General features: G+C 41.7%; 1 protein-coding gene across 2 annotated transcripts in view; it reads left to right on the top strand.

The window, feature by feature from the left end:
- The window catches only part of LOC121871899 (homeobox protein caupolican-like), a 170,662-nt gene extending 157,252 nt beyond the window's left edge, over positions 1-13,410 (top strand). For both annotated transcript variants that reach the window (XM_042374494.1, XM_042374493.1), the window contains exons 7-10: positions 1,115-1,362; positions 2,204-2,533; positions 3,269-3,413; positions 9,251-13,410. In XM_042374494.1, coding sequence (XP_042230428.1) covers positions 1,115-1,362; positions 2,204-2,533; positions 3,269-3,395 — 705 coding nt within the window. In that variant the 3' untranslated portion in view covers positions 3,396-3,413; positions 9,251-13,410. The remainder of the gene's footprint in view (positions 1-1,114; positions 1,363-2,203; positions 2,534-3,268; positions 3,414-9,250) is intronic.
- Positions 13,411-14,034: the final 624 nt, after the last annotated feature.

Raw genomic sequence — 14,034 nt, 5'->3', positions numbered from 1 at the left:
ACTTACACCACCCAAACCCAACCCAACTAAACCTAAAAATATTCGACAAATATTTAGTAGAGTCAGTTATGGTTTGGTAGAATAACGTCGGGTTTAATAGTTAGTTTTGCCAAATTTTACAATAACTTATATGATACCGCAGCCGCCACATCGCAAATGCACCGCTATGATGATCTTGTTTATAAACCCGGTATTTTGCTTACTACTGGCTGATAGCGTTAACTATAGCTCTGTTATCTGCTACCTCTCTTGTTCCCTGTTCTTTGTATCTTTTCCGACTTTGCTTTACATTTCTTTTGCGAGTTAACTTAGAGCTGCATCAGTACAAGGTGTCTCTAGATGCATACTGTACTGTACACACTGAGTTACATAATTTCGTGGAGGTTGCGTGAATGATTGTGCGACGGTATTAAAACAGTAACATTGTCCTTACTTGTGAGAGACCTCTTATATCAGCCAGTGAGGACATTGTTGCTGTTCTAATATAAACACGATATCTAATAAAATTTGCCAGACAGTGGATATACATTTTTCTAAGACAGCTTCCATGTATATACTAGTTAGACGTAAACAGCAATAGTGCCTCGACTGTGGCTGTGTTCATATTTAGTTGTTATTATAAAGTATTATAACTACTGTAGTTTTCTATTGTTTTAGTTGTATGTTGCTAGTATCGTAGTTTGCATATTTGTTGACGTTAATTATAGATAAATTAAACAAGGATTCCCTTGCGTGTGATGAACTTATTTGTTTAAATCATCTTTAAATTATCAAATTTCCAAAAGTGTTATTGAGTTCAAGTATATACTATAGATGCCAACAGCTGATATAGTAACTTATATTACAAACTTAAATTTACACACAAACACATCATATATATATATATATATATATATATATATATATATATATATATATATATATATATATATATATATATATATATATATATATATATATATATATATATATATATATATATATATATATATCCATCAGTTAGAAATTCTTGTACTGTTATTATTACTGACAATGATATATTAAACAAATGTGTGATATACAACACATTTAAACAAAATAAGTTTTGTACATAACTCCGCCATCTCCCTCTCAGAGTGACTGTGCTGTGTCACTACCGTCTGCTAAGCCCAAAATCTGGTCCCTGGCTGACACAGCAGCGTGTAAGACTCCCCCGCCCACTGGTGGTGTGGGCGGCGCGCCGGGCAGCGGGTGGCTGGCGGGCGGCACAACCTTCCCCCTGCCACCCACCATCCCACCCACCCAGCAGCAGTACCCACACAGCGCCCGCTTCACACATCTCATGTCCGGGGTCAACCCAGCTCAGTACATGGCCGGCTACAGGTATGACTCCTCACCAGTGTGCCCCCTCTTGACGCTCGCCTTCGGTACTGACTCATCTCTTAAGTTACTCGTGCCTATGGTACCCCCAGTCCACCTGTCAGTGAATGAGTACCAATTTTTTATGGTTAGAGAAATGAAGGCGGTTGAGTGCAGTGCCGGCCACACTGCCTCTTGTGTACCAAAGGCTAATATTATCAGTGTACAGTACTGAATCCGAACCGGGAACCAGTTTCACCTCGTCACTGTGTGGTAAATTTTAGGTTATACCTACATTATTTTACTTTCTTTTTAGCTTAAAATAAGTACTGTATATCATACAGTTGGTGCACCGTCTGCTCAAACAACATACATTATATATATATATATATATATATATATATATATATATATATATATATATATATATCATGTAATCCACACGAAAACGTGGATAAGATAAATCTGATAAAATCACACGGGAAAATGGAACAACGGAGCACCTTGAATAAAGACGAAAGCTAAGGTAATTCGTTGTTTCCATTTTCCCGTGATTTTATCAAGATATATATAAATATATATATACATATATATACATATATACAATATATATATATATACATATATACAATATATATATATATATATAATATATATATATATATATATATATATATATATATATATATATATATATATATATATATATATATATATATATATATATATATATATATATATATATATATATATATATATATATATATATATAGGCATTTTGTCAAATGTAGTATAGAATTGTTTTTAGCAAAGAATGTTGAGTTGAGGATGACTTTAACATTAACTTGTGGTGATGTTGCAACAGTGACGGGGTTGGCACGGACACTCCGCCTCAGACGCCGCCCAACGTAAAGGGTCAACAAGGTCAGCAGGGTCAAGGCGCAGGCCTGCTGGGCACTGGGGCCTTCCTGGGAGGCTCGAGCTCCGGCAGCTACGTCGGTGGCAGTATGAGCGTAGGTCTGTCCTCCTGCTCCCGTGGTTCTACAGCGCCCTTGCCTGCCCCCGGTGTTGGAAGCGCCTCCGTAGGGGACACCTCCCTCCACCAGCGGTACCAGGGCGGCGGCTCTCACGCGCCCAACCACAACAACACAGCCACGTCGCTCCCCAACACAGCCTTCACACCCGTCTATAAGAAGTAAGTTGTCCAAACAACATAATTGTATGTATCATCTCTTAGCAAACAGGTCACCCTTCTGGCTCCTGGGAGAATATGGTTTGTTAAACGTAGGATGGAAACAGTACCACGAACGCGTCAGGTGAACCGTTATTTTTCAGACGACAAGAACTAACCAACCTACCCTAACGATCCTTGGGTAAATTGGTTAGGTTTAGGCTAGTTCATGCCTTTTGTTAATATTAAACGAATTGAAATACCAGAGTTCTTCGTGGAATTTTTTCAACAAACTATAGTACAATTTTCTTTAGGACTTAGATATGTAAGGCATCAGTGCTATTCCTTTTGTAATGCATCGATGAAACCGGAAAAAAATTTCCGACCACGACGCACTTTTTATCTAAAGTGTGAGTCATGGCATTGAGTCAGGTCGTGAAGGACACAGCTCATGTGGAGGGTGGATATAAATTTGGGAAGAGAGGCTGATAGTGGACCAGACAGTGAACACATTATGAGTCTTGGGAGGTAGTCAGGTAGTGGACCACACATATTGAGTCAGGTGATGGACCACATTGTGAGTCATGAGGTGTAAGGTGAGTCAGGAGGTGGAGTCAGTGGATAGACCATATAGACGACACATTGTGAGTCATAAGGTGTAAGAGATAATCAACACATTGTGAGTCATGTGGGCGAGTCAAAAATAATGAGTCATCAAACCCATCTAAGACAACCAATAACGCTCTGTTCTCATTCCAGCGCGCAGCAGGGCGGGCAACAGGTCCCCCAGCAGACGTCACAAATGGCGAACCAACAGCAGATGCCGTGCCAGCAGACGCAGCAGGTACAAGGGGGCCCCGTCACAGCAGGACCCTACGTGTCGTGAAGCCAGTGTAATAAGCAGGTAGGCGAAGGACAACTCTACGGTGGTCATCTGCATGCGTCCTCGGTGGCGGTGCCTCAGTGGGAGGGTTACCCTAATTACCATTAATAACACAGCATAGCGTACCGACACCCATTACTGGCCGGATTACCCACACAGTTGCATTACCCCGCCGAGTGACTGCACGAATACCTGAAGAAGTGCAAGTAGAGTGTTGTGTTGGATCTGTCAGACATGGCAGGTGTGGTTAGCGACACCTTCAGAGCTTGGGCTATTCTCGCCAGGTGGAGTCACTCCTCCGATACCCACACCATACCCTCTACCCAACCTCTTGTTCAACTAATTTTCTCGTTATCTGTAACATCAGTTTCACTTAGTATTGGTACGGTTGACGCTAGTTTCGGATTTGGTTAACAGTAGAGGGTAAAGTGATGGTCAAGGGGTTTGTGGTGTTCAGATTGATGAGGTGTGAAGTCAGTGTGCAGCGGTAGGGACGTCCCGCTCTCAAATGCCGGTCACTTGTCCCAGGGTTTGGGTGGTGATCGGCGAGGAGATAGTCTGATAACCGGCGGCCACACTCGCCAAACTCAAGGCGGATTTTTCGCATTTTTCCTCACTTTGTTTGTCCAAGTTTATGTCGGTCACATTAAAATATTCGAAAATGTCTCCCTAAGGAAAAACTTGCCGCGAGACGCTGATCCTGAGAATAGCTGGTCCCGAGGTGCTCGTCTCGTAAATTAACAGGGATTAGCGAGGAAAGAACTAACTCTAGAGTTTAATTAAAAGAAATTGAATATTCCACTCCGTCCTCCGTATGGAAAGTAGGGGGTTGCCCGTTAATGAATTATGCATAGAGGGTTCCTTTGTTTAAGACGATTTTACCGCAATTAATTAGTGTTTTCCTGATAGCGATTACGAATGACGCTTATATTAAGTGGTTGAGGCTGTCAGCAGCGGCGTTAGTGAGCGACCTGGAGGAAGTGCTAAGAGAGACTGGGGTCTTGACGGCCCTCCTCACCAGGTGATACAGACTGCTCCTGGGCTTACAATTACCCGCCCTCTCAAGTTATTATTTCGCCACTTGTTGATAACTAGATTGAGTTGACAATTGTCTGGTGGCTCGCATCAACCTATATACGATCCGGATCAACTAACACTTGTGATGATGCCTGACACGTGTAATGTCCGACATCTGTGATGATGCTTGACATCTGTAATGATGGTCGACACCTGCGATTGGTTACGCTGAGACGTGGTATCTAACTAAAAAAAAAACGACATATGACTAATCTAAGGGTGCGGTCACACCAAACGAATCGAGTCGAGTCGTGACTCTACGTGATTCGAAAGCGTCCTGCTCTCTAACATCTAAAAAGAAAGCTCGCAAAAGTATCTTAATACAGACGAAATAGACTTGCGTTTCCAGAATGAACTGAAGAAGTTAAGTTAAAAGAGCAGTTCCGACGAAATTGATCCAGACCACTTTTTTTTATTGAGCTTACTACATATAATAAAGCAATAAGCGCCTGCTTACAAAATGGACATCAGGATTGAAATTCATGAAGCCTTTCAAAGGAAGCTTCCTTTCCCCATCCCCTGTTCAGAGTAATTAATGGTTCCAGCAACAAGAATTTTCGATGGTTCAGTAGGTTCGAAAACAAATGACCAAAAGCACCAAAATCTGTCCTTTTGTTGTTGACTTCATGTACTCAGATTCGGTTCCTCCTACGTCACCGATTCCACAGCAGAACATGTAATTCCGCGAGAGATAATGTGCCCACACCGCTTGAAATCTGGCAGGATACTGACAAACTTGTCTCTTTCTGTGTGGACGGGAATGATTCAATTTGACTCAAGTCAATTGACTCTAATGACTGGACTCGACTCGTTTGGTGTGACCGCACCTTAAGGGGTCTGTATGATTGCTTCCCGTCCGTCCATTCATCCATCCATGTTCAGTGCGTCCCTCCGTCCGTACACCTGTCTTCTCGCCCCTTGCACCTGTCCAATAGTTCGTTGGTCTGTCCGTTCATCTGTGTGTCCTCAATTTTTCCAAAACAATCACTATATGGACACCACTGGAGATTTTGGCATCAAACTGAACATAAATTTCGATGATGAGACAATAATACTCAGTACTTGGCTTTGGGATCAGATAGAAAATGGCCGACTGACAGACACCGGCGGGGGATATGTTTGATGATGATTGTTGTTATTATTATTAGTAGTAGTTGTAGTATTACCTTTATATTTGTTTACTGTATTATACCCGGCTACTATAAAATTCTCGCTATGTTGGTTTCAGTCACTTCACTATAAAACAGTGAAGCTGAAATGTAAAACTTTTGGTTATAGTCCACTTATTAGAGTTGTGAATATATAGGTACACAGTAGTCACATTATCCCTTTACCATTCATCGTCACTATGGCTCTATGGTAATAAACTTGCCGACAAAAGACTAACGCTACAACAACATACCATTATACGGCTGTTAATGTCCTGTGACAAAGGTTAGTGCTGACAGTACGAGTTTCTCATTTATTGTTAAGGACCTATAGCTAAGTTTCGGGCTGACAGTAAATCATATAGATCTACAGTATAATTATATAACAAGTCAACACCGCGTCAACACTTGGTATAGAAGCGCCAAGACCCTGTGATAGTGACGCACGCTGAACTTGGGTTGCTCCAGGACAATTAAACTCAGCTTAGCCCAGTCGCCGCGCCCTCTGACGTTCATTAATGCTTTCAACAATTGGTCATGGTCATGGAAGCAGGCGATAGCTTCTGTGCGCTATAAACATGTGACCTGTTTAACTAAAGAGTCCACCCAATAAGGATTACGTATGCTGACGTAAAACTGTTGAAGAAAAAATATGCGGATGCTTATAAAAAAATCTATATTATAGCCTCTCATCTGCACTTGATTTACTATATTTTCTTACTACTTAAAGTATTACTGCATACATTACATAGCTGAATTATAATACAGGACACACCATGCAAATTAAGCCATTCTTTATTTAAATGTTGATCGATGTAGTGGTATATAAACAGAAATTTTGTGAGAGTTTGGGGGCAAAAATAAGAGTGATGTTTCTAGCACACAATTAAGGCATAACAAGTACCTACATGAGGGTGGGGGAGTGTGAGGCCGGGTGAGACGCCTCTCTAAGCACCGACTGTGAGCTCACTTTGAAAAATAAACAGAACTCGGGAGTAATACAGCCACTTTGATTGAAGAAATGAGTTATCGGACCCGCCATCTTTAGCGGCCAGGTTCAGATTGCCTCGGACGGGACTCCGCCCTCCCCCACTCCCTCGAACGGTGTCTTAAGGGGCAGAGCGTTGCATTATGGGAACGTCCACTGCCTACTCAACTATATAAACTCTGGGTATAATTGTTTTTAGAGGTGAGGGCTGTAATAAAAGGTCATTATACGAAATTATTTGTATATTGTGATTCCTGGCCGCGGCGTCATTTGCAGGCATTATCGAGACCATAAACGGGTGCGTGTGGCGGCAGTCTCAGATGTGTCTCAAGAGGTGGGCGCACCTCTTAACTCCCCCAGCCATATCTTGTCTTCCAGTCATCAGCAATATTAGCTGGGACTGTAATGAAGAGGAATCATTATAACATTTATTATCACCCGGGAAAGTGTAATAAATACAATAAGCTCCGGGCTAGGAAGCGTGGGCTGTGGTCCCTCATGATGGGAGGGGAGGAGAGGGCCGGTGAAGGATGGTAGATTGGGGTGATGGTGAGAGGGAAGGGATGGGAGGTAGAGTGATAGTGGGAGGTTGGGTGGGGATAATGATGGGAGGAAAGGTGAGTGGAAGAGGATGTGTAAGGGAGGGAAGGAGGTGGGAGGGTGAAAAATGGTCAGTGGGGTGATGGTGGGAGAGGTATGGTAGGTAGGGTGAGAGGGTGAGTGGGGATGATGGTAGGTAGGAAGGATAGATGACATGAGGTATGGTAGTTGATGGTGAAAGGGAGGTAGGGAAGAATGGTGGGTGAGGACGGAGGGTGGAAGGAACGAGAAGGAAAGGGAATAATGGATGCAGAATATGGCCGGAAGGAAGGTGGGTGAGAGATGGGTGAATGAAGGGCAGTGGGTGAAATGGAAAGTGGGTGGTAGAAAGTAAAGGAGGGACGGAAGGTAGGAGGAGGGAGGAAGGGGGGAGGGAGGGTAAGTGAGGAATGAAGGTAGTAGATGAGGGAGGGAAGGTAGCCGAGGCAGGGAAGGAAGGTGAGGGAGGGTTTGGTAGGGGAGAGGGAGGGAGGGAGGGAGGGATGACAGCGGTGGTTGAGGGAGGCGACGAGTGGTACTTTTGCCTCAGGTGCTGTACTTGTTTTATTGTTCATTTAGGTTGCGCTTCACGAAAATACCCTACACACACACACACACACACACACATTTTTTCCTCGGTTCTTATTTTAATGATATCGATGTATAATGATTTATATTCATGCGGTACTAGTGTTGTTTCAGTGAGAGAGAGAGAGAGAGAGAGAGAGAGCGGCGGTGTGTGTTTCTGTCACTTGGTATGATAGTTGGGTCTGGCCTGGGTCACTTGGTCTCTCACACACACACACACTCTTCACGGTAGGGGGATTCCACTGCGGGTTTCACTTTCACAACTGTTCCAACACACAAAGTCTACTATTCAAGGGGTGGTAAGGGGTATATGCTCCGTGGGTTTACTCCATGGTGCTCCATTATAGCGACGGCGCCAGGAGATTCCGTTAAACGGGTGCTCCATAATTTTTTCTAATGGTGCTCCATAACTGATGGTCTCAAGGCGTTCCATTAAAGGGATGGGCTCTTAGGTTCCTCCCACTTACAGTGCTCCATAATTGATGGTCTCACGGTGTTCCAATAAAGGGGAGCTCCTCGGGTTCCTCTCAGTGCTTCATAACCGTGATGCCTGCACGAGGTTCTACAAGATGACTGTGAGATACATCTCCCTCCCTCCCACACAGACACACATCTGCACAAACATAATACAAACATAAACAAATATGGAAATAAAAACAGATACACACAATCACACTACGGAATATAGGTTGGTTGGGTGGTAGCGGTGTGATGCAGCACAACCCGCCGTACTGCTGCTATGTGGACATGTGACGGTACCTGCGATGACAGTAATTACCAGCAGGTGGTAATATGTTATGTTAGTTACAACTTCCTGCATGAATAGTCGTCACTTTAATTATAAGTGATTAAATTACCTTGTTTTTCACATCATGTCCCCTGTAATTCCCGTCATTTCAATTTCACAATAAGGAGGGGGAGGGGTGTTCATCGGAATTTCATTACGATGATATAAAAAGTACCAATGTTTTATTATTCTAAATTATCACCATAAATCATAATGCATGGTTAAAAAAAATGGTTTTCTTAGTAAATTCTCCTAAAAGTGCAACTTAAGGTTCAGCAACCTTCAGTGGGCTGTCGTTCTAGGAATACTGCGTTAAAGCCTGTCATTTACATCAGTGTTGAGGCTATTGTTAAGGCACGAGCTTGTGATTGGCCAGCTGGCGTAGTGGTTTAGTTTGTATTAAAAGGTTAAGCTAATTTCTACGGAGAGCCATCAACCTGTGTTTGTTCAACTGATCCATCACAAGGAAAAACCGAATGTTTGGGGATTATTAATGGGCGACCAACACCGCGCCGCCACTGACTGTGACGAGTGGACGGACGGACAGTTGGAAGGGGATAGTTGAAGGCCAAACCCCAAGTGTGACCGACGGATGCTTGGTTGTGTTTTAGACGCTGGTGTGTGTGTGTGTGTGTGTGTGTGTGTCGTTACGTAGTGATTCAAATATTAATAAATATTATTATTTTCACAGGCTGTTGATCCCAGTGTTTGGGGCGGCGCGATGGGGGGCACACTCCTGCTGGAGGGCGACATGCAAGATTGTCTCCTGCAGCAGTAGGAAGCAGGGACAGAAGTAACAGGCAAGGACAGCAGCAGCAGAAGGGGTGGCAGCAGGAGTAGAAGGGGGAGGAGGCGGGAGTGGCAGCGGAGGCAGGAGCGGCCGAGCGGGGATCCATCATTGTGAACCGTCTCGTTTGTGAGTCAAATGAGACGTGTTGGTCAGCCGCAGGGATCCCCGAGGGGCACAGCCAGGCCCGGGGCGGGGGGGATGCCGCCCCTCCCACCCACGCCATCAAGCACCAAGGGCGTCACAGGATCACACTAGCCCACGTCCAGTAGAGAGAGGCGGGCAGCAGGAGCGGGCCCGACTGGCCCAGCAGCCGCCAGCCCATCCCACACACACACCTCCATCACCGCTCCCACCGCGGGCCCCCACCACCTCCACCTTCACCACCGAGGCGCCTCGCCTTTCCTGCTTGCTTGTGCTCCCTACCTTCTCGGAACACCACCAGCGCTCATCACAGCGAGAGGAAAATGGTCGAACAGCGACACAGGCGCGACAGCTGTATTACTGACCTTGGCGGAGGCCTCCAGCTGCATACAATGTCACCCTGGAACTCACCCCAGTTGTACCCAAGAGCTGTTTCTAGCTACCCTGGTCAACGGTGCATTAGCAGTGACACCAAAGTTGCTGAAATGATCAATGTAGCGCAGCGTGTGTTTATGTGGTGGACGCTGACTAACAGGCACAGTGAGCATTTGTGTAGCATCAGTGCCACCACTCAGTGCAGCGGGGATGGCACTCAGACAGTGAAGGAGCCAGCTGGTGCCGCAGGGCGCCCTCCCAGTCAATGCCACCCGAGTGTTACGCCAAAGGACAGTGTGTGCCATGACCTTCGACGCGTATTTAACTGAGCGATTATTTTTTTCGTCTTATTCTTCGACGCAGTTGAAGTTGTTGCTGTAAAAAGTAAATAATAAAAGGTGGACAACGCCCTGGCAATGCACACGGCAACTTATCAAGTTTTCGTTTAATTTTGTAAATCTTTAGAATTTAGGTTACGATTAATTTTAAGAAACCGACGAAGAGTAATATTAATACTGAATATTATTGTCTGTGATATATATACGTTGACGTAGCTCAAAGAAACGGCTGCACTATTGTTATAATAAATAATTAAAAAAGTAATTCCGTACGTATAATTGAACCTGGAGTGCAATTTACTTGAAAATATTTGTGATGAGACTATAAGGACATGCTCAGTGTCAGCTAGTGTACCTTAGGGACTAGTGAGCCAAGCTGACGCCACCTGCTGACGGTGTTCTGAACAGGAAAACAAAAATGGAGTGAACGCACGCAACACAGGAGCCAAGTGAACGCACCGAAGGAAGTTTACGTATGGTTCTCGCCCTCGTAGCATCACCCTCACCATCCTCACCATCATCTCTCAGCGGTCGCTGACACAACCATAGTGTTGACAACCTTACAGTGCTGACACAATCTTACAGTACTGACAACCTTACAGTACTAATAAAATCATAGTGCTGACAACCTTACAGTACTAATAACCATATAATGCCGACAGCCTTAGTGCTGATATAACCAGTGCTGAAAACCTTGCAGTACTGACACAACAATACAGTGCTGACAATATTAGAGCGCACACACATTATTGGTGTAAACAAAACCAGTTTTAAAATTCTGACAAAAATAGTGCTGACACAAATATATATTACTAACACATCCGTACCGTACTGACAACCCTAAAGTGCTGACACCGCCGAATTACTGGCTGTACAATGGAACTAAACTTGGAATCAGCTGTATTCACGACTTGATCAGTGACGTCAAACCACCACTCGGATGATTGGCTTGTTGATGAGCACAGAGACCAATCATCGATCATCTATGACGTCATTCTTGAAGGGCTGAATCAGTCTCAACTTGACATAAGAAAAATAAGTGATTCTTGGAATATTATGTAACAGATGTACTGGTGTTAATTCTACAAGTGTTCGGATCACTCATGTGGTTTGGTATTGTTCAGAGCGACTTGATTTTATTTTTTGAAAGTATATAAAAGAGGATTTATATTATTTACAATGGCCGGTAGATACCCCAGTCTATCCACTTTGCAAACGTTGTCACTCAAGACAAGCGATTTTCATTCTTACATTTGTATTTTCACTGCTTACTGTCTCATCATTATTTTCACTTGGTTTTTCTGTGTCATTGCACACCACAGACAAAAGATGACCTTCATGTCACTACAAACTAAGGGTGGATATTGCTTGTCCCATCATACTGCTGTATAGAATAGACAAGGACTAACCATTAAAAGTGAAATGGGAATTTAGGGACAAATGTTAAACCTTTTCCATTATTAATCAACTTCAGCATTTCAGTGATAGTGAGGCCTCAATTATTGTACATCATCAGTCCGTGATGGCGACGTCATCAATGTGTGACGTCACGAGATGCTGTCCTGAATGCCAATATGTGCTTTGTGTACTTATTTTTCAGCATGATACGTGAACTATATTTTTTATGTAAAATCATCTATACTGTGTTTCATAAGCACTAACTGACTTGGAAGGCAATAGTAAAATGTAATGTACTTTTCTGGTAAAGTGATGATAATAATATTAATATAATAATAATATAATAATAATAATAATAATAATGATAATAATAACAGTTTCAGGCTAAGGCACAGCATCTCTCTGTTAATGAATTACAGCAGCTGCCACCACTTAACAGCTGCTGTAAACCAACACTAAAAATAAACATAAGAATAACTCCATTCTACCTGTGTAATGATCCCTATGTGCCAAACCCGCTCTTTTTTCGGGCAGACTTTTTCAAAATGTTATTAATGATGAATTTCGCTATCTTTTTTTATAAGCAGTTGATTGCCTCAACCCACGCACCTTCTGGTATTAGAGTCACCCACCTCCACTGTCTCCCATGTCTAAAAACATATGATCTAAGAGTCTCATTTGTAAATGTAATTATTTTTGTGTCAAGTTATTATTATTTTTTTATTTGCTTTGTTAATTTCTGTAAGTTACAACACCTCTTGCATACGTAATGGTCTGGAAGTTGAGTTACCTCTATTATAAATATTACATTTCTACAACTTACAATTATAAATCTGTAAGAATTATGTATCCGTTATTGTTATTATGTAAAAGATTCACACCTTATTGCAAATAAGATCGTCTAAAAACATCTCGGTAAGACTTTGGTCAGGTACCATGGAGGATTAGCGGTGGATGGTAGGAGGGAGGGAAGGACACACCAACACCCACCATCATGCATCTCTTGTCCCAAATGTCTCACACACTCACTCACTCACCACTCAGCTGTCAAATCCACACACAGGTTTTTATTTGTGTCCAACATATTAGTTGACTACTCGTTAAAATAAAAAAAACTACTAATTATGTATTTTTAGATTAGTCCAAATTATATTCACCTGCCATTTTCGCGATGGGGCGACTGTACATAACTCTGACCAAAACTAGATTAGAAATAAATGCATTAGGCGTATACGCAGTGTCACTTGTATGTTCATGAGCAATCCAATGCACTTCGAATTCTGACATAATTCGCGAAAATAATATTAAAAAACTATTAAGTTGTGAGAAATTCTGATGACTGGCGAATGATACCTGGACACAAGTGCTATCCGGCCTCAGCCAATGACCGTCGGCTGGACAACATCACTTCTTTCATGAAAACTACAGCGAGTCTAGAATTCGAACGCCCCTAAAGCTTTCAGTGATTTTTTGTTTTCAAAGAAAGTTTATTCCCTCCTGACGAAGAAGCAGAAGAGGAGGACGACAATAAGCTGCATTAAACCCTAACTGAAAGTTGACGTTGGATAAACTCGAGTGACACAGTGGTTCTTCTTTCTCCCTTGGGTAGCAAGTTATCCAGATATGTGACTCCAGATGTGACCTCCTCAGGATTGGCTGTTGTAGCTACTCTTGTGTCCGTTGTTACGTAACTTTGTCAAGGATAACCTAACTTGACCTGTAGATTAGTTATACGTGGAAGTTGTGTACATATTTAACGACATTCATACTGAAAAAACAAATAATAATAATAAACACGTTTTCTATGAGGAGTGTTGTCTGATTTTCTGTTCCCTGAATATAAAAATTTCTTCTTTATTTTCTTTAAATCAGTATTGTTAATATTATTATTAAAAAATATTAGACCACAAACATTTAAAATATATCTACTGTATATGTAATAACCTGAAGATACTATTGATACTAATAAATCCAAATATAATAAAAATAATAATAAAAAGGTGAAACCAATTACAATAATAAATTCAAATACAAAAACTAGTAATATTACAAAAATTCCAAAAAATAATCACAATGCTGTTACAGTAAGAAATACAAACCCTAAAAATCCCATCAATACTATTATTGTTGTACTTTGCCTGAAGCTATAAATAATAATAATAATAATAATAATAATAATAATAATAATAATAAAAACTACAGTAATAATAATAATAAAAATAATAATAAAAATAAAAATAATAATAATAATAATAATAATAATAATACACAAAAAAATTTGAAATTACAAAATAATTGCAAAACTACGGAATAATATAAAATAATAATAATAGTGAAAAAAAGAGAATAATTAAATATAATAATATTCAAGGTTCCAGTTCACTTGTTATTTTTCAAAGACAAAAACATTTACAAACACTTGATTAAAGTTAT

Source organism: Homarus americanus, unplaced genomic scaffold (assembly GCF_018991925.1).
Source record: "Homarus americanus isolate GMGI-L3 unplaced genomic scaffold, GMGI_Hamer_2.0 scaffold34345, whole genome shotgun sequence".
NCBI lineage: Eukaryota > Metazoa > Arthropoda > Malacostraca > Decapoda > Nephropidae > Homarus > Homarus americanus.
This window is presented reverse-complemented; position numbering and strand designations above follow the sequence as displayed.